The sequence below is a fragment of the Oncorhynchus nerka genome, linkage group LG2 (assembly GCF_034236695.1).
Source record: "Oncorhynchus nerka isolate Pitt River linkage group LG2, Oner_Uvic_2.0, whole genome shotgun sequence".
Lineage (NCBI taxonomy): Eukaryota > Metazoa > Chordata > Actinopteri > Salmoniformes > Salmonidae > Oncorhynchus > Oncorhynchus nerka.
Genome location: NC_088397.1, coordinates 14724571 through 14749092, shown reverse-complemented (window position 1 = coordinate 14749092; position 24522 = coordinate 14724571). Strand labels below are relative to the sequence as shown.

The 24522-nt window shown below is 47.8% G+C and overlaps 1 protein-coding gene across 1 annotated transcript in view; it reads right to left on the bottom strand.

The window, feature by feature from the left end:
- Positions 1-12218: 12218 nt before the first annotated feature.
- LOC115127219 (uncharacterized) overlaps positions 12219-24522 on the bottom strand; it is a 93545-nt gene continuing 81241 nt past the window's right edge. Inside the window, exons 16-21 of the mRNA XM_065023646.1 lie at positions 20141-20310; positions 16485-16663; positions 15523-15676; positions 15290-15377; positions 14966-15035; positions 12219-14121 (exon numbers count right to left, since the gene is read on the bottom strand). Coding sequence (XP_064879718.1) covers positions 13465-14121; positions 14966-15035; positions 15290-15377; positions 15523-15676; positions 16485-16663; positions 20141-20310 — 1318 coding nt within the window. The 3' untranslated portion in view covers positions 12219-13464. The remainder of the gene's footprint in view (positions 14122-14965; positions 15036-15289; positions 15378-15522; positions 15677-16484; positions 16664-20140; positions 20311-24522) is intronic.

Genomic DNA, 24522 nt, shown 5'->3' with positions numbered 1-24522 from the left:
TCACTCCCTGGGGGTGCGTATACATTAAATAATGTAACTTCCTGTAGAAGACCATGTCACTCCCTGGGGGTGCGTATACATTAAATAATGTAACTGTCCTGTAAATAAAGACCATGTCACTCCCTGTAACTTCCTGTAGAAGACCATGTCGATGCGTATACATTAAATAATGTAACTTCCTGTAGAAGACCATGTCACTCCCTGGGAGTCCCTGGCGATGCGTATACATTAAATAATGTAACTTCCTGTAGAAGACCATGTCACTCCCTGGGGTGCGTATACATTAAATAATGTAACTTCCTGTAGAAGACCATGTCACTCCCTGGGGGTGCGTATACATTAAATAATGTAACTTCCTGTAGAAGACCATGTCACTCCCTGGGGGTGCGTATACATTAAATAATGTAACTTCCTGTAGAAGACCATGTCCCTCCCTGGGGGTGAGTATACATTAAATAATGTAACTTCCTGTAGAAGACCATGTCACTCCCTGGGGTGCGTATACATTAAATAATGTAACTTCCTTGTTATCCAGTTTATATTTAACAAGTATAAATCTACTCCTCCTTGTCTTTTATTTCTGACATAAACTCTAAATTAACTGAATTTGGTGTCAATGATGACTTTACTTCTCTTGATGTCACTCCCCAGTCCGTTTACATTGAGACTGATGACCTTACTTCTCTTGATGTCACTCCCCAGTCCGTTTACATTGAGACTTATGACCTTACTTCTCTTGATGTCACTCCCCAGTCCGTTTACATTGAGACTGGTGACCTTACTTCTCTTGATGTCACTCCCCAGTCCGTTTACATTGAGACTGGTGACCTTACTTCTCTTGATGTCACTCCCCAGTCCGTTTACATTGAGACTGGTGACCTTACTTCTCTTGACGTAACTCCCCAGTCCGTTTACATTGAGACTGATGACCTTACTTCTCTTGATGTCACTCCCCAGTCCGTTTACATTGAGACTGATGACCTTACTTCTCTTGATGTCACTCCCCAGTCCGTTTACATTGAGACTGATGACCTTACTTCTCTTGATGTCACTCCCCAGTCCGTTTACATTGAGACTGATGACCTTACTTCTCTTGATGGCACTCCCCAGTCCGTTTACATTGAGACTGATGACCTTACTTCTCTTGATGTCACTCCCCAGTCCGTTTACATTGAGACTGGTGACCTTACTACTCTTGATGGCACTCCCCAGTCCGTTTACATTGAGACTGATGACCTTACTTCTCTTGATGTCACTCCCCAGTCCGTTTACATTGAGACTTATGACCTTACTTCTCTTGATGGCACTCCCCAGTCCGTTTACATTGAGACTGATGACCTTACTTCTCTTGATGGCACTCCCCAGTCCGTTTACATTGAGACTTATTATGACCTTAAATTCCCCATGATGCATCAATATAAATAAATAAAAACCTGTGCACCATATCTGCCTGCTCATCATGAGCCTGAAAATGAACTAAAATTCAAGAGCGATAATAAAGTAAACCAAAGTGGAAAAATACTTTGGTATTTGGACTCCCATGTCAGAGGACTGTCTCTTGCCTCTGGGGTTTGAGGAGATGAGTCTGTCCGCAGGATGGGCCCCTCGCTCAGATATGAAAATGCGTGACGTAGTCACAAACAAGACCTGGTGGAACTGAAAATAATAAAGGCGTCTATTTCTTTGCTTATACACATCGGTTAATTACAAGTTAAAAGTATATCGGTCATGCTTGCATGTCATGAATCCTCCCCTCGATACGCCCTTCTGTCGCCCCGTTGTCAATGTGTCATTAATCCTTAGCTAATATATATATGTTATTAACGTGACGCTACTTAGTGTGTTCATAAAGAACACACTTTTGGCTACTCACCCTTGTTCAGCATTGGGGGGAAAATAGGGGACATATTATACCTATTGCCATGTCAACCGTAACAACCCAACATCTTAACAGCTCGCGGTAACTATTCATTCGGTTAAATCCGATTCAGTGTCTTCCACCTTCCCGTTGGAAATGCCTGAGTCTTTGTCGGATGTGAACGTCCTCTCTCCGAGGTGGTTTCCCTCTTTCTCCATGACCCTGCTTGTCGACAACGATCCACATGAGAGCCTGCTCGAGTCTTTCCGCCGGTGATGTCGCCTTTCTCCTGGCGGTATACTCCACTGGGATGCCCCTTGTCTTCAGATCCTCAGGAGAGCCTGCTCGAGTCTTTCCGCCGGTGATGTCGCCTTTCTCCTGGCGGTAGGGATGCCCCTGACTTCAGATCCACAGGAGAGCCTGCTTCTTTCCGCCGGTGATGTCGCCTTTCTCCTGGCGGTATACTCCACTGGGATGCCCCTCGACTTCAGATCCACAGGAGAGCCTGCTCGAGTCTTTCCGCCGGTGATGTCGCCTTTCTCCTGGCGGTATACTCCACTGGGATGCCCCTCGTCTTCAGATCCACAGAAGAGCCTGCTCGAGTCTTTCCGCCGGTGATGTCGCCTTTCTCCTGGCGGTATACTCCACTGGGATGCCCCTCGACTTCAGATCCACAGGAGAGCCTGCTCGAGTCTTTCCGCCGGTGATGTCGCCTTTCTCCTGGCGGTATACTCCACTGGGATGCCCCTCGACTTCAGATCCTCAGGAGAGCCTGCTCGAGTCTTTCCGTCGGTGATGTCGCTTTTCTCCTGGCGGTATACTCCACTGGGATGCCCCTCGTCTTCAGATCCACAGGAGAGCCTGCTCGAGTCTTTCTGCCGGTGATGTCGCCTTTCTCCTGGCGGTATACTCCACTGGGATGCCCCTCGTCTTCAGATCCACAGGAGAGCCTGCTTGAGTCTTTCCGCCGGTGATGTCGCCTTTCTCCTGGCGGTATACTCCACTGGGATGCCCCTCGTCTTCAGATCCTCAGGAGAGCCTGCTCGAGTCTTTCCGCCGGTGATGTCGCCTTTCTCCTGGCGGTATACTCCACTGGGATGCCCCTCGTCTTCAGATCCTCAGGAGAGCCTGCTCGAGTCTTTCCGCCGGTGATGTCGCCTTTCTCCTGGCGGTATACTCCACTGGGATGCCCCTCGACTTCAGATCCTCAGCCGCCTCGTCTTCATGCTCGTATGTCACCATGCCATTTTCCAGAAATACCTGCATTTTTGCCGGGAATGGTGTTTGGAAGCGTATACCCTACTCTTTAAGTGCTTTCTTAATGGGGGTGTAATCTTTCCTTCTTTTCAGTATCTCTCCCGCTTAGTCATGATCAAAGAACACTCGTTGGCCTTGGAAGCTAACAGGATTTTTCCAGGTTGCATGTAAGACTTTCTCTTTGACTGAGAATTTTATTATGGGTCTTGGTGGGGCGCTACTGAGAGGGTTTGGGGCCAGAGCTCGGTGTGCTCTCTCAATTCCCAGTGTCGTCAGTGTCGTCTTCAAGTATGTCTTTGAATCGACCATCCACGAATTTGGGCATAGAGTCTTTTTCTGCGCCCTCTACTACATTATAAAGTCTAATGTTGTTTCGACGTGAGAAACCCTCGAGTTCTGTCACTTTTGCCTGTAGTGCGTGTTGGTTTTTCAGTGACTGTTCAAGTATTTCCTTGACTGTGGAGTTCCATGTGTCTGTTTGCCCAATGCGCTGTTCTGCCTCCCCCATTGTTAGTATAATTTCATTATTCCAATATGTTTTCATTAATTGATGAATTCACTTAGTCTATTTTATGAGAATTTGTAAGATTTTTATTTGTATAAAATAGACAGAGACCAGTCTTATCAAAAATAGATAATAGTATTTATTCTCGGAGCGCACTGCCATGTAACCACAAACAACAGTTTATATACAAAATATGACGTCATAGGTATTCTTTCTCCCAACAGTTCAAAAGTTGATTCGAGATAAACCTTCCGAAGTTTTCATCCATCACCATTCAGCAGACAGTTCCAGCTAATGGAAAACCTAAGAAGACACATACTGCCTTATCTGAACATTCTAGAGCTAAGTTGACTCGGTTCAACCATATGTTAATTACCCTTTCTGATTACTTAAAAAAAAAACACTTCCAATCTTCTCCAACCTGGCTGGAATGGTATTTATTTAATGTAATTACCCCCTGTTTCAGGCTCCACAATCCCTCACTTGTGAATTCATATTGTTAATACGATATAATAAAACAGAGTATAAGTTTACTTAGTTACAGTTCTATTTAAAATGGGGATATTGTTTAGTCATTATTCATAAAATTCCTAACACCCATTCTTGTAGATATGCTGTGAAGTTCTTCTTTGTTTTCTCCAAGTTTCTGGTTAATGTCCTTCTTGAACTCATTTAGTTATTTTCTTACATCTTCTCGAAGTTCCTCTCGTAAGCCTGTGAGCGCCTCGCGCAATTCCTCCTTTATCACCTCACGAAATGAGGGTTCTTTTGCTGCTGCTATCTTATTTGCGCTGGCATTAGCCATCTCGGGTTCATCGACGATTATATCTTCTGCTGTCTTGTTACGGGCTGTTGCTGTAGCTCCGCGACCTTTTCCTATTTTCCCCTTTCCTTTTTGCGTAAGTTATTACACAATGCTCAGAGTAAATACTTGAATTTAGAGGGGGGGGATACCCAACCGATGTGCAGTGTGAAAAACTAGGCAGCCATTCCTAAGTTGTGTCACCAGAACCCCCTTTTCCAACAGTCTTGAAGGAGTTCCCACATATGCTGAGCACTTGTTGGCTGCTTTTCCCTCACTCTGCGGTCTAACTCATCTCACACCATCTCAATTGGGTTGTGGTCGGGTGATTGTGGAGGCCAGGTCATCTGATGCAGCACTCCATCACTCTCCGTTTTGGTCAAATAGCTTTTACACAGCCTGGAGGTGTGTTTGGGTTATTGTCCTGTTGAAAAACGAATTATAGTCTCAGTAAGCGCAAACCAGATGGGATGGCATATTGCTGCAGAATGCTGTGGTAGCCATGCTGGTTAAGTGTGCCTTGAATTCTAAATAAATCACAGACAGTGTCACTTGCAAAGCACCCCCACACCATCACACCTCCTTCACCATGCTTTACGGTGAGAACCACACATGTACTCTGCATCTCACAAAGACAGCGGTTGGAACCAAAAATCTCAAATTTGGATTCATCAGACCAAAGGTCAAATTTCCACCGGTCTAATGTCCATTGCTCGTGTTTCTTAGCCCAAGCAAGTCTCTTCACCTTTTGGTGTCCTTTAGTCGTGGTTTCTTTGCAGCAATTCGACCATGAAGGCCTGATTCACAGTCTTCTCTGAACAGTTGATGTTGAGATGTGTCTGTTCCTTGAACTCTGTGAAGCATTTATTTGGGCTGCATTTTTTGAGGCTGGTAACTCTAAGGAATTTATCCTCTGCAGCAGGTCTTCCATTCCTGTGGCAGTCCTCATCATAGCACTTGATGTATTTTGCAACTGCACTTGAAGAAACTTTAAAAGTTCTTGATATTTTCCGTATTGACTGACCTTCATGTCTTAAAGTAATGATAGACTATAATTTTTCTTTGCTTATTTGAGCTGTTCTTGCCATAATTTGGACTTGGTCTTTTACCAAATAGGGCTATCTTCTGTATACCACCCCTACCTTGTCCCAACACAACTGATTGGCTCAAATGCTTTAAGAAGGAAAGACATTTAACAAGACACACCTGTTAATTGAAATGCATTCCAGATGACTAACTCATGAAGCTGATTGAGAGAATGCCAAGAGTGTGCAAAGCTGTCATCAAGGCAAAGGGTGGCTACTTTGAAGAATCTAAAATATATTTTTATTTGTTTAGTATGCACAGCTGTCATCAAGGCAAAGGGTGGCTACTTTGAAGATTCTAAAATCTAAAATAAATATTTTGATTTGTTTATCACTTTTTTGGTTACTACATGATTCCATATGTGTTATTTCATAGTTTTGATGTGTTCACTATTATTCTATAATGTAGAAAATAGTACAAATAGAGAAAAACCCTGGAATGAGGTGTGTAGGGTGAGTCCAAACTTTGGTTCTGTACTTTACACCCTTTCTGCCTCACCCTATGAAGAACCATCAACATATCTATTATCAGGTCTGGGTGTGCCTTTAACTTCCTTTCTTTCAGTGCAACCAGGCTGGCAGCAGAGTCTGAACACAAAATTACTATTTTAGGCCCCACTTCTTCGACCCATCCCAATGTCCACACTAGTGCTAGCATTTCAGCAGAGAAGACTGAAACTTCATCAGACAGCCACCTCCCCTTGTATATCCGGAAAAAAAACCTGCTCTCCCACTGCCTGGATCCTTTGATCCATCTGTGAAGATACCCAAGTAAGGATCCCAGGCCAACCGCAGATGGGCCACAACCTCACGGAGACCAAATGCATTCCAGGTTGAAGCTGGTTGAGAGAATGCCTAGAGTGTGCAAAGCTGTCATCAAGGCAAAGGGTGGTTACTTTGTAGAATCTCAATTATATTTGGATTTGTTTAACACTTTTTTTGGTTACTACATGATTCCATATGTATTATGTCATAGTTTTGATGTCTATTATTCTACAATGTAGAAATTAGTCAAATAAAGAAAAACCTTTGAATGAGTAGGTGTGTCCAAACTTTTGACTGGTATAGTACACACACACACACACACACACACACACACACACACACACAAATACAGAGAGAGACACACAGACACACATACAGTTTTCTGTCGACAGGTTGGCATTTCACTGACATTTTCATTGGATAATGACGTGGAACCGCATCTGCCCTTTAAATATTTGAATCCCAGCTGCGATAGATGATGGTTATTTTAGCTTTCAGTGAAGTGCAAGACTCGCTACTAGGGAATTGGTGCCAGAGTCGATCAGAGGTAGTGGTGTGTCCGTGTGTCAGAGTGTTCAGGAGAATGGACGAGGCTGAAGTGGAGACAGGTCAGCAGTAGGCTTTATTCACTGTATGGGAAAGATCTTGCAGCAGGGGACATAGCTTCCAAAACAAACAACATAACTCACCCACCCCACCGTATCCAATGTACAGAACAGAAACTATTTGACCTGACTGCTTCTACGTGTCCTATATGGCCTTCACAAATACCGCTGTTGTCTGTGTTATCGTGTGTGTGTGTGTGTCTATCTCGTTAGAAAAATATATAATTTCAGTCTACCAGTGTGAGCACTTATAAGGACAGGAGAGTTCCACACAGTCAAGTCAAGGCACAAACTTGAAGCGGCACAGCAGAGTACAACAGTGAACAGAACAGTATGACAACACAGAGAAAAGCACTGTACAGGACTACTGATGGTAGAGAAACCACCTGACTTCATAGAGAGGGGGGGAGCGAGAAAACCCAAGAGAGAGACATTAAAAACATCAGTCATTTAAACCTTAAAAAAAAAAAAAAAAATGTACCAACACGTAAAACAGACTCACCAAGGTCCATCCACAGGGCCAGTGTAACAGACTAACCAAGGTCCATCCACAGGGCCAGTGTAACAGACTAACCAAGGTCCATCCACAGGGCCAGTGTAACAGACTAACCAAGGTCCATCCACAGGGCCAGTGTAACAGACTAACCAAGGTCCATCCACAGGGCCAGTGTAACAGACTAACCAAGGTCCATCCACAGGGCCAGTGTAACAGACTAACCAAGGTCCATCCACAGGGCCAGTGTAACAGACTAACCAAGGTCCATCCACAGGGCCAGTGTAACAGACTCACCAAGGTCCATCCACAGGGCCAGTGTAACAGACTAACCAAGGTCCATCCACAGGGCCAGTGTAACAGACTAACCAAGGTCCATCCACAGGGCCAGTGTAACAGACTAACCAAGGTCCATCCATAGGGCCAGTGTAACAGACTAACCAAGGTCCATCCACAGGGCCAGTGTAACAGACTAACCAAGGTCCATCCACAGGGCCAGTGTAACAGACTAACCAAGGTCCATCCATAGGGCCAGTGTAACAGACTAACCAAGGTCCATCCATAGGGCCAGTGTAACAGACTAACCAAGGTCCATCCACAGGGCCAGTGTAACAGACTAACCAAGGTCCATCCATAGGGCCAGTGTAACAGACTAACCAAGGTCCATCCATAGGGCCAGTGTAACAGACTAACCAAGGTCCATCCACAGGGCCAGTGTAACAGACTAACCAAGGTCCATCCACAGGGCCAGTGTAACAGACTAACCAAGGTCCATCCATAGGGCCAGTGTAACAGACTAACCAAGGTCCATCCACAGGGCCAGTGTAACAGACTAACCAAGGTCCATCCATAGGGCCAGTGTAACAGACTAACCAAGGTCCATCCATAGGGCCAGTGTAACAGACTAACCAAGGTCCATCCATAGGGCCAGTGTAACAGACTAACCAAGGTCCATCCACAGGGCCAGTGTAACAGACTAACCAAGGTCCATCCATAGGGCCAGTGTAACAGACTAACCAAGGTCCATCCATAGGGCCAGTGTAACAGACTAACCAAGGTCCATCCACAGGGCCAGTGTAACAGACTAACCAAGGTCCATCCACAGGGCCAGTGTAACAGACTAACCAAGGTCCATCCACAGGGCCAGTGTAACAGACTAACCAAGGTCCATCCATAGGGCCAGTGTAACAGACTAACCAAGGTCCATCCACAGGGCCAGTGTAACAGACTAACCAAGGTCCATCCACAGGGCCAGTGTAACAGACTAACCAAGGTCCATCCATAGGGCCAGTGTAACAGACTAACCAAGGTCCATCCACAGGGCCAGTGTAACAGACTAACCAAGGTCCATCCACAGGGCCAGTGTAACAGACTAACTAAGGTCCATCCATAGGGCCAGTGTAACAGACTAACCAAGGTCCATCCATAGGGCCAGTGTAACAGACTAACCAAGGTCCATCCACAGGGCCAGTGTAACAGACTAACCAAGGTCCATCCATAGGGCCAGTGTAACAGACTAACCAAGGTCCATCCATAGGGCCAGTGTAACAGACTAACCAAGGTCCATCCACAGGGCCAGTGTAACAGACTAACCAAGGTCCATCCACAGGGCCAGTGTAACAGACTAACCAAGGTCCATCCACAGGGCCAGTGTAACAGACTAACCAAGGTCCATCCACAGGGCCAGTGTAACAGACTAACCAAGGTCCATCCATAGGGCCAGTGTAACAGACTAACCAAGGTCCATCCATAGGGCCAGTGTAACAGACTAACCAAGGTCCATCCATAGGGCCAGTGTAACAGACTAACCAAGGTCCATCCATAGGGCCAGTGTAACAGACTAACCAAGGTCCATCCATAGGGCCAGTGTAACAGACTAACCAAGGTCCATCCATAGGGCCAGTGTAACAGACTAACCAAGGTCCATCCACAGGGCCAGTGTTTCAGACTAACCAAAGTCCATCCATAGGGCCAGTGTTTCAGACTAACCAAAGTCCATCCACAGGGCCAGTGTAACAGACTAACCAAGGTCCATCCATAGGGCCAGTGTTTCAGACTAACCAAAGTCCATCCATAGGGCCAGTGTTTCAGACTAACCAAAGTCCATCCATAGGGCCAGTGTTTCAGACTAACCAAAGTCCATCCACAGGGCCAGTGTAACAGACTAACCAAGGTCCATCCATAGGGCCAGTGTTTCAGACTAACCAAAGTCCATCCATAGGGCCAGTGTTTCAGACTAACCAAAGTCCATCCATAGGGCCAGTGTTTCAGACTAACCAAAGTCCATCCATAGGGCCAGTGTTTCAGACTAACCAAAGTCCATCCACAGGGCCAGTGTAACAGACTAACCAAGGTCCATCCACAGGGCCAGTGTAACAGACTAACCAAGGTCCATCCATAGGGCCAGTGTTTCAGACTAACCAAAGTCCATCCATAGGGCCAGTGTTTCAGACTAACCAAAGTCCATCCACAGGGCCAGTGTAACAGACTAACCAAGGTCCATCCACAGGGCCAGTGTAACAGACTAACCAAGGTCCATCCACAGGGCCAGTGTAACAGACTAACCAAGGTCCATCCATAGGGCCAGTGTTTCAGACTAACCAAAGTCCATCCACAGGGCCAGTGTAACAGACTAACCAAGGTCCATCCACAGGGCCAGTGTAACAGACTAACCAAGGTCCATCCACAGGGCCAGTGTAACAGACTAACGGTCCAAGGTCCATCCACAGGGCCAGTGTAACAGACCATAACCAAGGTCCATCCATAGGGCCAGTGTAACAGACTAACCAAGGTCCATCCATAGGGCCAGTGTAACAGACTAACCAAGGTCCATCCATAGGGCCAGTGTAACAGACTAACCAAGGTCCATCCACAGGGCCAGTGTAACAGACTAACCAAGGTCCATCCACAGGGCCAGTGTAACAGACTAACCAAGGTCCATCCACAGGGCCAGTGTAACAGACTAACCAAGGTTCATCCACAGGGCAAGTGTTTCAGACTAACCAAGGTCCATCCACAGGGCCAGTGTAACAGACTAACCAAGGTCCATCCACAGGGCCAGTGTAACAGACTAACCAAGGTCCATCCACAGGGCCAGTGTAACAGACTAACCAAGGTCCATCCATAGGGCCAGTGTAACAGACTAACCAAGGTCCATCCACAGGGCTAGTGTTTCAGACTAACCAAGGTCCATCCACAGGGCCATTGTAACAGACTAACCAAGGTCCATCCATAGGGCCAGTGTTTCAGACTAACCAAAGTCCATCCACAGGGCCAGTGTAACAGACTAACCAAGGTCCATCCACAGGGCCAGTGTAACAGACTAACCAAGGGCCATCCACAGGGCCAGTGTAACAGACTAACCAAGGTCCATCCAAAGGGCCAGTGTAACAGACTAACCAAGGTCCACCCACAGGGCCAGTGTAACAGACTAACCAAGGTCCATCCACAGGGCCAGTGTAACAGACTAACCAAGGTCCATCCATAGGGCCAGTGTTTCAGACTAACCAAAGTCCATCCACAGGGCCAGTGTAACAGACTAACCAAGGTCCATCCACAGGGCCAGTGTAACAGACTAACCAAGGTCCATCCACAGGGCCAGTGTAACAGACTAACCAAGGTCCATCCAAAGGGCCAGTGTAACAGACTAACCAAGGTCCACCCACAGGGCCAGTGTAACAGACTAACCAAGGTCCATCCACAGGGCCAGTGTAACAGACTAACCAAGGTCCATCCACAGGGCCAGTGTTTCAGACTAACCAAGGTCCATCCACAGGGCCAGTGTAACAGACTAACCAAGGTCCATCCACAGGGCCAGTGTAACAGACTAACCAAGGTCCATCCACAGGGCCAGTGTAACAGACTAACCAAGGTCCATCCACAGGGCCAGTGTAACAGACTAACCAAGGTCCATCCATAGGGCCAGTGTAACAGACTAACCAAGGTCCATCCACAGGGCCAGTGTAACAGACTAACCAAGGTCCATCCATAGGGCCAGTGTAACAGACTAACCAAGGTCCATCCACAGGGCCAGTGTAACAGACTAACCAAGGTCCATCCACAGGGCCAGTGTAATAGGAACACAGTATTTAAGCTACTCGTTGCATCATATCGTACTGTGTGTGTTATCATCGTTATCCAGTGTGTTAAATGGCTAATGAACTGCTTCCGATGTAATTAAACTGTACCCCGACATTTAAAATGCTCTGAGACTGGTTTATTTAAACAGGTGATGCATATTATTTGTTTCTCCATGTTTCTTTCAGAAAACAATGCATATATTTAGTGTAAAAATCCTCTGAAAATATTAGACTGCCATCCACACACCTTCAAGGTTATCTTCCTAGCAACGGGGAGCGTCTTACTTTTGTCATTATAAAAGCCTCCATTTTCTAAATAGCATACATGCCCTCCTATTCACCAGGAAAGCTTGTCAAAGAAGATTTTATGAAGAAATCACTGTGAAAAACACATCTACTCAAGTATGTGGGTGTGGTGAAAATGTCTTGTTCCTGTACATAACATTAGACACTTTAACCTTGTTTGTTCCTGTACATAACATTAGACACTTTAACCTTGTTTGTCCACTTCAGAAGATGTGTTTTCTCCCTACTCGTCTGGTCGCCTCATTTTCTATGTAAAAATCAATCAAATGATCACAGTGCTCTTTTCTTTAGCCTCCTCTCTTTTCTCCCCTGAGAGAGAGTGTGTGTTATGTTCTGGTAAATAAGTGCTTTCAAATCCAGCATGTAGTTAATAGTCAGAGCACATGTAGCACTGCATAGTGAAGGCTGTTTTACAGACTGAAAATGATAAATGTTACCAAAAATGACCATCACTTGTTTTGAATACAGTGCAATCTGTAGTTTAATCTCTGACCATTCATTCAAGAAAAGGAAAACAAGTTTTGAGTGTATGTATGTTTGTGCCGTCACACGGGACTGAAAGTAGATTGCACCTTTACTGGGTTGACTTCCTACTGTATGCTTGGTTGAGTTCCTGAGTATTAAATCTGGGACTTAGTTCATGGATTGAACCCAGACAGTTCACTTTCTAAGTGTACTTTACTGTTATCATTATTATTGTTATTATTATAACATTGCCTCGTTATATTTCTCGTCAATAGTGCATTTGATATATTAAAGTATTTCCTCTGTAATTCATTCATTCTAATAATTACAATAATTTCTCTCTAAAAATACATTTATATTTGAAGAAGTGTACTGCTCTCTTGGTCTGGGTGTTCAGATCTTTGGTGTGCTCCACTGTTCTCTAAATGCAGGTTAACTTCTGCCAGGGCCTCAGAATGGCTATGACTGGTCTCAGTGAAGTACAACTGCTATTCTTGCATTCGTCAAACTTTTCACCTAAATCCAATTAAATGAGTTCACAGAGCCCTAAAACCTGACTGTTAAAAATCAAAGCGTCTTTCACAGAGTGGTTGGTCATTAATTCTACATCCAACAACAAGAGAGTTCGCAGGCATTATTATCTAACAAGATTGGACCGAAGTACAGGTGAGTATATTGACCTTTCAGTGACTCAGTCCACACAACAACAGTTGTAGTTCTACAGAGAATATATTGTTATTGTTCAAGACACTTTGCAAGTTTTTTTTTTTCATCTTGTCAGATTTTCTGCGTCAAAAGGAATCCATCTTGTATCCCGACCTCGGCTCTGCTCTGAAAGAAAACCTCACAGTCAAATGCTGCATCTCTGATTCCCCACAGAGAGAATGTAGTCAGAACATGGTCCCTGCCATATCAGCAGTGAATAGAGGTGGCAGCAGTGTCTGTCCAGGCAAGGGAGGGGGGTAGACACAAAGGACTCATGTCCCAGGCCGGTGCACTCACAAAAACACATCATTATGTTAGTATATTAAGGAGGTATATAAAAAGGTACATCCATGAGTTAACATCCTCATTTTAGCCTGGAGTAATTCCTGTTGCTGTGTGTGTGTGTGTGTGTGTGTGTGTGTGTGTGTGTGTGTGTGTGAGTGAGTATGTGTGCTAACTGGTCACACCATGTTGCCCTGTGTGCCTGTGGTTCCAGGCAGTAAAGGCACAGCCACTTCACTCTGCTCCACACTCTCACTTCACTCTGTCTCCACCTCTGTCTCTACCACTGTCTCTCCCGGAGCACTCCCGTTGGCTACTGCCTCCATCTTCTTAGCCAGGTAGTCATCTAACTGGCTTCTCTTCTCCAGCCCTCCTTCCTCTAGCTCCTCCTCCAGCTGTACGTAGGGGCTGTGTTTTAGGTGGGTGGGCAGGCAGGGCACCAGATGCACTTGTCCGTTGTCACCCAGCATGTTCACGCACGTGTAGAAGCCCTGGGTGGATGATGGGGGTGGGGCCTGCTGGTTCGGAGGCGGGACAGGGGTGGGATCCACCATCATGCTGTAGTCAGTGCCCGGGAAGACCAGAAGCTCCGGCTGGTCGGGGTTTGCTGTTGGCCATTCCCACGGGGTCGGGAAGGCTTCCACTGGAGCCTGACAGTAAGGGGCGGGGACTGGGGTGTAAGAGGCGGGGACTGGGGTATAAGGGGCGTGGCTGGAGGTGGTCTGGACCAGTAGTTGGCTGTGGATGGCCATATCATAATCCTCCTTCCGGACTGCTAGGATCCCCAGGGGAGCCTGGAGAGACTGGTTGTCGTCCATGCTGACAGAGTCCCAGACCTCCTCCTCGCTGTAGCTTGGGGGCTTATAGCCATGGAAGGAGATGAAATGACGGTTGATCTCATCGAAGCCCCCTTTCTGAGAGATAAGGAGGGAGGAGAAAGACAAAAAGGAGGGAGGAAAAAAGGAGAAAGGAAGGTGAGGGGATAGAGAAGATAGGAAGGGGAGGGGTTAGAGAAGATACGAAGGGGAGGGGATAGAGAAGATAGGAAGGGGAGGGGTTAGAGAAGATAGGAAGGGGAGGGGATAGAGAAGAAAGGAAGGGGAGGGGACAGAGGAGATAGGAAGGGGAGGGGACAGAGAAGACAGGAGGGGGAGGGGAAAGAGAAGACAGGAAGGGGAGGGGATAGAGAAGATAGGAAGGGGAGGGGAAAGAGAAGATAGGAAGGGGAGGGGATAGAGAAGATAGGAAGGGGAGGGGAAAGAGAAGATAGGAAGGGGAGGGGATAGAGAAGATAGGAAGGGGAGGGGAAAGAGAAGATAGGAAGGGAAGGGGATAGAGAAGATAGGAAGGGGAGGAGACAGAGAAGATAGGAAGGGGAGGGGAAAGAGAAGATAGGAAGGGGAGGGGATAGAGAAGATAGGAAGGGGAGGAGACAGAGAAGATAGGAAGGGGAGGGGACAGTGAAGACAGGAAGGGGAGGGGTTAGAGAAGATAGGGGATAGGAAGGGGAGGGGTTAGAGAAGATAAGAAGGGGATTGATGGATAAAAAAACAAAAACAACAAATGACTCAGTGAAGCTTGAGTGAACAGTGAGTTGTTATAAGTCACCAGGCTGGTGTGTGTGTGTGTGTGTGTGTGTGTGTGTGTGTGTGTGTGTGTGTGTGTGTGTGTGTGTGTGTTGTGCGTTTGAGTATGTGTGTGTGTGTGTGTGTGCATGTGTGTGCGTGTGTGTGTTTGAGTATGTGTGTGTGTATTTACCTTCAGAAGCAGGGGATTGATGCCTTTGATGCGTGGTTTGGGAATTGGAGGCAGAAGGAATGCTTTTATCCTACACCAAAGACAGGGATCAGAGAGAACAATCAATACACTTTCTACATGTATATTTCATGATATTACAGCCTATACAGCATGTGTGTTTAATATAGAAAGGTTTATATATCAATACAAGATCACTACTACACACATTTATCTCCTTTACATCCTTTATGTGATGAATAAAACGCGGTATCTTAAGTCTTTGAAAGAAATCAAACATGCATTTGATGTTTACATAATTGTTTACATTGTTGTTTACTTCCCTACCTCTTGCCCTGTAGGATCATTCCAAAGCCGATGACTAGCAACAACATGACCCCAACACCGGTCACCAAAAGCAGAGCCAGCAGCTTATCTGTAAGGGACAAAGACAGCACACGTCTAGATCATTCCGTATGCCAACACTGTAATATGGGTCATATAACAGTGCTTCAAATTAGGAGTTGACTGTGGGTAGGTGCAGATAGTAACTGAATCATCAGACAGTTAAGAGTCCCTACCGGGGGTAGATTTGACTGGGATGCAGAGTAGGACAGGGGTGCTCCACTTGCTCCAGAGGCCGTTGTTGCGGGAACGGCATCTCACCCTGACGATGTACTCTCCTACCGGCAGATCCAGCAGCTCCAGACAAGGCTCTCTCAGCAAGCCCTTCACCTGCAGACACACAGGGGGCGATAGTGAGCTGTCAGTAGCAGTTACAGTACACATACATCATTTAACAGATGCTCTTATCCAGAGCAATTTACAGTAATGAGTACATACATTTTCATCCATTTTTCATACCGGTCCCCCATGGGAATCAAACCCACAACCCTGGCGTTGCAAGCACCATGCTCTACCAACTGAGCAACACGGGATAGAGGTACCAGAAGGTGATAGAGTAGTGTGATACTGGTTAAAGTGACAGTTTAAAAATCCGATACTGTTGAAATAATATGGTACTGTTTAAAAAAGATCTTTCACCGTTCAGCCAGACTAAACCATGAAGCCATAGAGAGCTGCTGCAATTCTATTTGTTTCTGTTCTTTCTCTTCTCTCATCTGACAAAGAGGCAGGCTCATCGGTCGTAACGTGGGTAACAGACAAACTCCCTGTTTAACTGTGAAATAAGCACATCTTCCTAAAGAATCAATCACGGACATGACATGCTTCCCAAGTCACACGCTTAACACCCTCAAATGGTGTTGATAAACACTGCACCTACACCTCTCCCTCTCTCTCTGTCCCTCTCCGTCTCTCTCTCTCTCTTTCCCCCTCTACCCCTCCCTCTCTCTCTGTCCCTCTCTGTCTCTCTTTCCCCCGCTCTCTTTCCCCACCACCTCTCCCTCTCTCTATTTACCCCTCTCCATCTCGCGCTCTCTCGCGCTCCCCCCTCTCTCTGTCCCTCTGTCTCTCTTTCTCCCTCTCTCTCCCCCTCTCTCTACCCCTCCCCCGATCTCTCTCTCCCTCTCTCTCTCTCTACCTTCCAGTTGTTGGGCTCGGCGATGCGTCTGTACTGCAGCTCGAAGACCAGGGTGATCCAACCGTACTGGATGTGGGAGGGATTGGGGTAAACCCAGGACACCATGGCGGTGCGGCCAGCTTCCTCCTCCGTCTCATTCAACAGGGTGTAGGTCAAGTTAACCGGAGCCTCTGTCTCCACTGCAGACAGACAGACAGACAAGAAAACTGCATCGTGTGGGCTTGTTATGGTTGTATGCTTCACAGGGAGTGAAGAAGAGCTAGAACGTAAATAGAGAAACAATGAGATGGGAGGATGGTGAAAGGAAAAGGCCTAGGCTGGCAGTCAGGGGGAGGGGAGAATACACAATGAACAGCAAACAGGATGTGGAGGGACAACAGAGACAACAAGCAACATGCTGAGGTAATGGAGAAGTAAGGGGGACAGATAATGTCACATAATGTCTCTGATGGGATCAGATGTGCCCTGCTGGGAGGGGACTAACTCCCATTGGACTGGGTTGAAATGAGGAGGAGCTGACGTCACACAAACAGGGAGAGGAGGCGTGGCCGACTCCAGACACACAGGAAGAGACATCACAAATATCAGACACAACAGTGGGTTAACACAACAGTTATAGGTTGAGCCGAAACAGCACCCTATTCCATATACTATAGTGTACTGAAATAGCACCCTATTCCATATACTATAGTGTACTGAAATAGCACCCTATTCCATATACTATAGTGTACTGAAATAGCACCCTATTCCATATACTATAGTGTACTGAAATAGCACCCTATTCCATATACTATAGTGTACTGAAATAGCACCCTATTCCCCTTTCTGCCTGAGACCTCCAGTGCGCCTCCATGGCCCAGTGTATCCTGTGCCTGCTCTACACACCAGGCTTCCAGTGCATCTCCCCAGTCCGGTGAGACCTGTTCCAGTTCCACGCACCAGGCCTCCAGTATGTCTCCCCAGCTTGGTAAGCCCTGTGGCAGCTCCATGCACCAGGCTTCCAGTACGTCTCCTTAGTCCGGTGAGACCTGTTCCGGCTCCACGTAGGAAGCCCTCAGTGATGATCCATGGCCCGAAGCCTCCAGTGATGATCCATGGCACGAAGCCTCCAGGGATGATCCGCAGTCCGGAGCCTCCAGCGACGGTCCCCAGGCCGGAGACTCCAGAGGTTTCCCAGTCCGGGATCGGCGACGAGGGTCCCCGCACCAGAGGCGCCACCAAAGTGGGGGGAACCAGAGGTGGAGCGGGGTCTATGCCCTGACCATAGAGAGACATTTTATTTCTCTATTTGGTGAGGTCAGGGTGTGATGTAGGGTGGGCATTCTATGTTTTGTATTTCTTTGTGTTTGGCTGAGTGTGGTTCTGTCACGTTCTGACCTTTATTTCCTTTGTTTTGTCTTGATTTAGTATGGTCAGGGCGTGAGTTGGGGTGGGCAGTCTATGTGTGTTTTTCTATGTTTTTTCATTTCTATGTTTGGCCTGATATGGTTCTCAATCAGAGGCAGCTGTTTATCATTGTCCCTGACTGAGAACCATATTTAGGTAGCCTGGGTTTCAATGTTGGTTTGTGGGTGTTTGTTTCCATGTGTGTGTGTTTGTCGCCACACAGTACTGTTTCGGTTTGGTTATTTCACGTATTCGTTTATTGTTTTTGTATTTCATAGTGTTCAGTGCTTTTCTTATTAAAATCGTCATGAACACTTACCACGCCGCATCTTGGTCCGAAATCTGCCGTTACAGAAACACCCACCAACAGAGGACCAAGCGGCGTGGTAATGGGCAGCAGCAGCAGCAGCAGGAGAGGCAACGATATCTGGACTATGTTACTACTTGGGAGGAGATAGACAGGTGGTCGGTCGACCCAAGGAGAGTGCCGGAGCCCGCCTGGGATTCTCTGGAGCAGTGTGAGGAGGGATACCGGCGAATGGAGTCAGCACGGCGGCGCGGAAGGAAGCCCGTGAGGCAGCCCCAAAAATGTCTTGGGGGGTGGCACACGGGGAGTGTGGCGAAGGCAGGTAGGAGACCTGCGCCAACTTCCCGTGCTTACCGGAGAGAGAGAGGTAAGGTTGGGCAGGCTCGGTGCTCAAGAGCTCCAGTGCCACCTCCATGCACCAGCCCTCCGGTGGCAGCCCCCCGCACCAGGCTGTCTCTCCGTCTTCTGCCTATAGGGTCTCCCGCCTGTCCAGCGCTGCCAGAGCCTTCCTCCTCTCCAGCGCTGCCAGAGCCTCCCGTCTGTCCTGAGCTGCTAGAGTCTCCCGTCTGTCTAGAGCTGCTAGAGTCTCCCGTCTGTCCAGAGCTGCTAGAGTCTCCCGTCTGTCCAGAGCTGCTAGAGTTTCCCATCTGTCCAGAGCTGCTAGAGTCTCCCGTCTGTCCTGAGCTGCTAGAGTCTCCCGTCAGTAAGCCTGGAGCTGCCAGAGCCGTCAGTCAGCCAGGACCTGCCAGAGCCGTCAGTTAGCCAGGAGCTGCCAGAGCCGCCAGTCAGCCAGGAGCTGCCAGAGCCGCCAGTCAGCCAGGAGCTGCCAGATCCGCCAGCCAGCCAGGAGCTGCCAGAGCCGGCAGTCAGCCAGGAGCTGCAAGAGCCGTCAGTAAGCCAGGCGATGCCAAAATCGCCATTCACTCCGGAGCTGCCGGAGTCTCCCGCCTGTCCGGCACTGCCGGAGGCGTCCTTCTCTCCAGCGCTGCCGGAGTCTCCCGCCTATTCGGGACCCATTTCTAGGGTCCCCAGTCCAAGGTCGGTGGCGAGGGTTGCCGCTTTAAAGAGGCAACGGAGGCGGGCGAAGAGGCGCACTAAAACTATGGTGAAGTGGGGTCCACGTCCCGCGCCAGAACCGCCACCGCGGACAGACGCCCACCCAGACCCTCCCCTATAGGTTCAGGTTTTACGTCCGGAGTCCGTACCTTTGGGGGAGGTACTGCACGTTCTGACCTTTATTTACTTTGTTTTGTCTTGATTTAGTATGGTCAGGGCGTGAGTTGGGGTGGGCAGTCTATGTGTGTTTTTCTATGTTTTTTCATTTCTATGTTTGGCCTGATATGGTTCTCAATCAGAGGCAGCTGTTTATCATTGTCCCTGATTGAGAACCATATTTAGGTAGCCTAGGTTTCAATGTTGGTTTGTGGTGTTTGTTTCCGTGTGTGTGTTTGTCGCCACACGGTACTGTTTCGGTTTGGTTATTTCACGTATTCGTTTATTGTTTTTGTATTTCATAGTGTTCAGTGCTTTTCTTATTACAATCGTCATGAACACTTACCACGCCTCATCTTGGTCCGATCCTTACTCCTCTTCAGACAAAGAGGAGGAAATCTGCCATTACAGGTTCCCAATCAGAGGCAGCTGTCGATCGTTGTCTCTGATTGGGAATCATACTTAGGTAGCCTTTTTCCCACCTATGTTGTGGGATATTGTTTTTGTACAGCTATTGTAGCCTACGGAACGGTACGTTCGTTTTGGTTTCACTTTGTTATTTTGTTGCTGGTTCTCATTTAAATAAATATATGATGACCACAAATTACGTTGCACCTTGGTCTGCTTCAAACAACGCATGTTACAATCACACTGTACCTACAGTATATCATCCACATCCAGGCAGAGGTCTATATCACCCTGTACCTATATCATCAGCCACACCCAGACAGTGATTTATATCTCGCTGTACCTATATCAGCCACGTCCAGACAGTGGTCCTTGGAGCTGAACACTCCGTGGGAGGTCCTGGCCACCACGTTCATGCAGTATATGGTCCAGATGGATGTGTGGCCGCTGTCAAAGTGACAACTGTTGGGGCCGCCCGTTACATAGTCTGGACACTCACGCCTCGGCCCCTTTCTGTGACAAACAAGAAATTATATGGTCAATTCAATTCAACTCAACTAATTTATTTGAATGAAGACGATCTCTTAGGGTTCATTATTACTACACGATGTGATAGAATGAAAATACCTGCATTTACTGAAAAAAAAAACTTTTTTTAATGAATGCAGGATTTTATCCACTACCAATCCTGCAACAAGGAGAGTACAATGTGTATATATATATATATATATATATATATATATATACACACATATATATATATAGCTAGCTACATAGCCGTCTCTGTATCAAAGATAATTGTGTAGTCTAGAGCGATTTTCTAGGTTACCTAGCCAGCTATTGTCGTTCTTTAACGCAACGTAACGTAATCAACACTGCTAGCTAGCCAGCTAGCCCCTGAATCAACAACGCAGCCACTGCCAGCTAGCCTACAAAGTCAACAACACAGCCACTGCCAGCTAGCCTACTTCAGCAGTACTGTATAATTTTTAATCATTTTAGTCAATAAGATTCTTACGTAAGCTCAACTTTCTGAACATTCGAGACGTGTAGTCCACTTGTCATTCCAATCTCCTTAGCATTAGCGTAGCCTCTTCTGTAGCCTGTCAACTATGTGTCTGTCTATCCCTGTTCTCTCCTCTCTGCACAGACCATACAAACGCTCCACACCGCGTGGCCGCGGCCACCCTAATCTGGTGGTCCCAGCGCGCACGACCCACGTGGAGTTCCAGGTCTCCGGTAGCCTCTGGAACTGCCGATCTGCGGCCAACAAGGCAGAGTTCATCTCAGCCTATGCCTCCCTCCAGTCCCTCGACTTCTTGGCACTGACGGAAACATGGATCACCACAGATAACACTGCTACTCCTACTCTCCGCTCTCTCTTCGTCCGCCCACGTGTTCTCGCACACCCCGAGAGCTTCTGGTCAGCGGGGTGGTGGCACCGGGATCCTCATCTCTCCCAAGTGGTCATTCTCTCTTTCTCCCCTTACCCATCTGTCTATCGCCTCCTTTGAATTCCATGCTGTCACAGTTACCAGCCCTTTCAAGCTTAACATCCTTATCATTTATCGCCCTCCAGGTTCCCTCGGAGAGTTCATCAATGAGCTTGATGCCTTGATAAGCTCCTTTCCTGAGGACGGCTCACCTCTCACAGTTCTGGGCGACTTTATCCTCCCCACGTCTACCTTTGACTCATTCCTCTCTGCCTCCTTCTTTCCACTCCTCTCCTCTTTGACCTCTCCCTCTCACCTTCCCCCTACTCACAAGGCAGGCAATACGCTCGACCTCATCTTTACTAGATGCTGTTTTTCCACTAACCTCATTGCAACTCCCCTCCAAGTCTCCGACCACTACCTTGTATCCTTTTCCCTCTCGCTCTCATCCAACACTTCCCACACTGCCCCTACTCGGATGGTATCGCGCCGTCCCAATCTTCGCTCTCTCCCCCGCTACTCTCTCCTCTTCCATCCTATCATCTCTTCCCTCTGCTCAAACCTTCTCCAACCTATCTCCTGATTCTGCCTCCTCAACCCTCCTCTCCTCCCTTTCTGCATCCTTTGACTCTCTATGTCCCCTATCCTCCAGGCCGGCTCGGTCCTCCCCTCCCGCTCCGTGGCTCGACGACTCATTGCGAGCTCACAGACCAGGGCTCCGGGCAGCCGAGCGGAAATGGAGGAAAACTCGCCTCCCTGCGGACCTGGCATCCTTTCACTCCCTCCTCTCTACATTTTCCTCTCTGTCTCTGCTGCTAAGCCACTTTCTACCACTCTAAATTCCAAGCATCTGCCTCTAACCCTAGGAAGCTCTTTGCCACCTTCTCCTCCCTCCTGAATCCTCCTCCCCCCTCCTCCCTCTCTGCAGATGACTTCGTCAACCATTTTGAAAAGAAGGTCGACGACATCCGATCCTCGTTTGCTAAGTCAAACGACACCGCTGGTTCTGCTCACACTGCCCTACCCTGTGCTCTGACCTCTTTCTCCCCTCTCTCTCCAGATGAAATCTCGCGTCTTGTGACGGCCGGCCGCCCAACAACCTGCCCGCTTGACCCTATCCCCTCCTCTCTTCTCCAGACCATTTCCGGAGACCTTCTCCCTTACCTCACCTCGCTCATCAACTCATCCCTGACCGCTGGCTACGTCCCTTCCGTCTTCAAGAGAGCGAGAGTTGCACCCCTTCTGAAAAAACCTACACTCGATCCCTCCGATGTCAACAACTACAGACCAGTATCCCTTCTTTCTTTTCTCTCCAAAACTCTTGAACGTGTCGTCCTTGGCCAGCTCTCCCGCTATCTCTCTCAGAATGACCTTCTTGATCCAAATCAGTCAGGTTTCAAGACTAGTCATTCAACTGAGACTGCTCTTCTCTGTATCACGGAGGCGCTCCGCACTGCTAAAGCTAACTCTCTCTCCTCTGCTCTCATCCTTCTAGACCTATCGGCTGCCTTCGATACTGTGAACCATCAGATCCTCCTCTCCACCCTCTCTGAGTTGGGCATCTCCGGCGCGGCCCACGCTTGGATTGCGTCCTACCTGACAGGTCGCTCCTACCAGGTGGCGTGGCGAGAATCCGTCTCCTCACCACGTGCTCTCACCACTGGTGTCCCCCAGGGCTCTGTTCTAGGCCCTCTCCTATTCTCGCTATAAACCAAGTCACTTGGCTCTGTCATAACCTCACATGGTCTCTCCTATCATTGCTATGCAGACAACACACAATTAATCTTCTCCTTTCCCCCTTCTGATGACCAGGTGGCGAATCGCATCTCTGCATGTCTGGCAGACATATCAGTGTGGATGACGGATCACCACCTCAAGCTGAACCTCGGCAAGACGGAGCTGCTCTTCCTCCCGGGGAAGGACTGCCCGTTCCATGATCTCGCCATCACGGTTGACAACTCCACTGTGTCCTCCTCCCAGAGCGCTAAGAACCTTGGCGTGATCCTGGACAACACCCTGTCGTTCTCAACTAACATCAAGGCGGTGGCCCGTTCCTGTAGGTTCATGCTCTACAACATCCGCAGAGTACGACCCTGCCTCACACAGGAAGCGGCGCAGGTCCTAATCCAGGCACTTGTCATCTCCCGTCTGGATTACTGCAACTCGCTGTTGGCTGGGCTCCCTGCCTGTGCCATTAAACCCCTACAACTCATCCAGAACGCCGCAGCCCGTCTGGTGTTCAACCTTCCCAAGTTCTCTCACGTCACCCCGCTCCTCCGCTCTCTCCACTGGCTTCCAGTTGAAGCTCGCATCCGCTACAAGACCATGGTGCTTGCCTACGGAGCTGTGAGGGGAACGGCACCTCAGTACCTCCAGGCTCTGATCAGGCCCTACACCCAAACAAGGGCACTGCGTTCATCCACCTCTGGCCTGCTCGCCTCCCTACCACTGAGGAAGTACAGTTCCCGCTCAGCCCAGTCAAAACTGTTCGCTGCTCTGGCCCCCCAATGGTGGAACAAACTCCCTCACGACGCCAGGACAGCGGAGTCAATCACCACCTTCCGGAGACACCTGAAACCCCACCTCTTTAAGGAATACCTAGGATAGGATAAAGTAATCCTTCTCACCCCCCCCCTTAACCTCTTAAGTCGACCCTCTACTTTTTTGAACATTCTGTTAAAAATCGCGCAACATTTCAGCGCCCTGCTACTCATGCCAGGAATATAGTATATGCATTTGCTTAGTCTGTGTGGATAGAAAACACTCAGACGTTTAAAAAACTGGTTAAATCACTGCTGTGGCTTTACCAGAACGGCATTTACATCGAAAAGCACAGGAAAAACTGATCACTGAAAATGGGAAAATATATCCATGCGCTACTTGAACCAATTGATAAACGTGAACCACAATTAATTGACTGAGGTTGCAGTACCTACAGCTTCCACACGGTGTCTAGAGTCTTGTCATTTCCCTTCGAGTTTTTTCTTGGTCAAACACATACAGGACACCAGTATCTCCTCCGGTCTAGGACCGGATATTTTCGTTGAGTTTCTAGCCGGACATTTTTCCAGACGGACAGCTAATGATCTTTACATCGCCTCCTGATGAATTTTATCGCTTATTAACGTTTACTAATACCTAAAGTTGCATTACAAACGTATTTCGAAGTGTTTTGTGAAAGTTTATCGTCGACTTTTTGAATTTAAAAAAATGACGTTACGTTTTGAAACGATGTTTTTTTCGTTTATCACACAGTCTACATATAACGATATCTAGGCTTTATATGGACCGA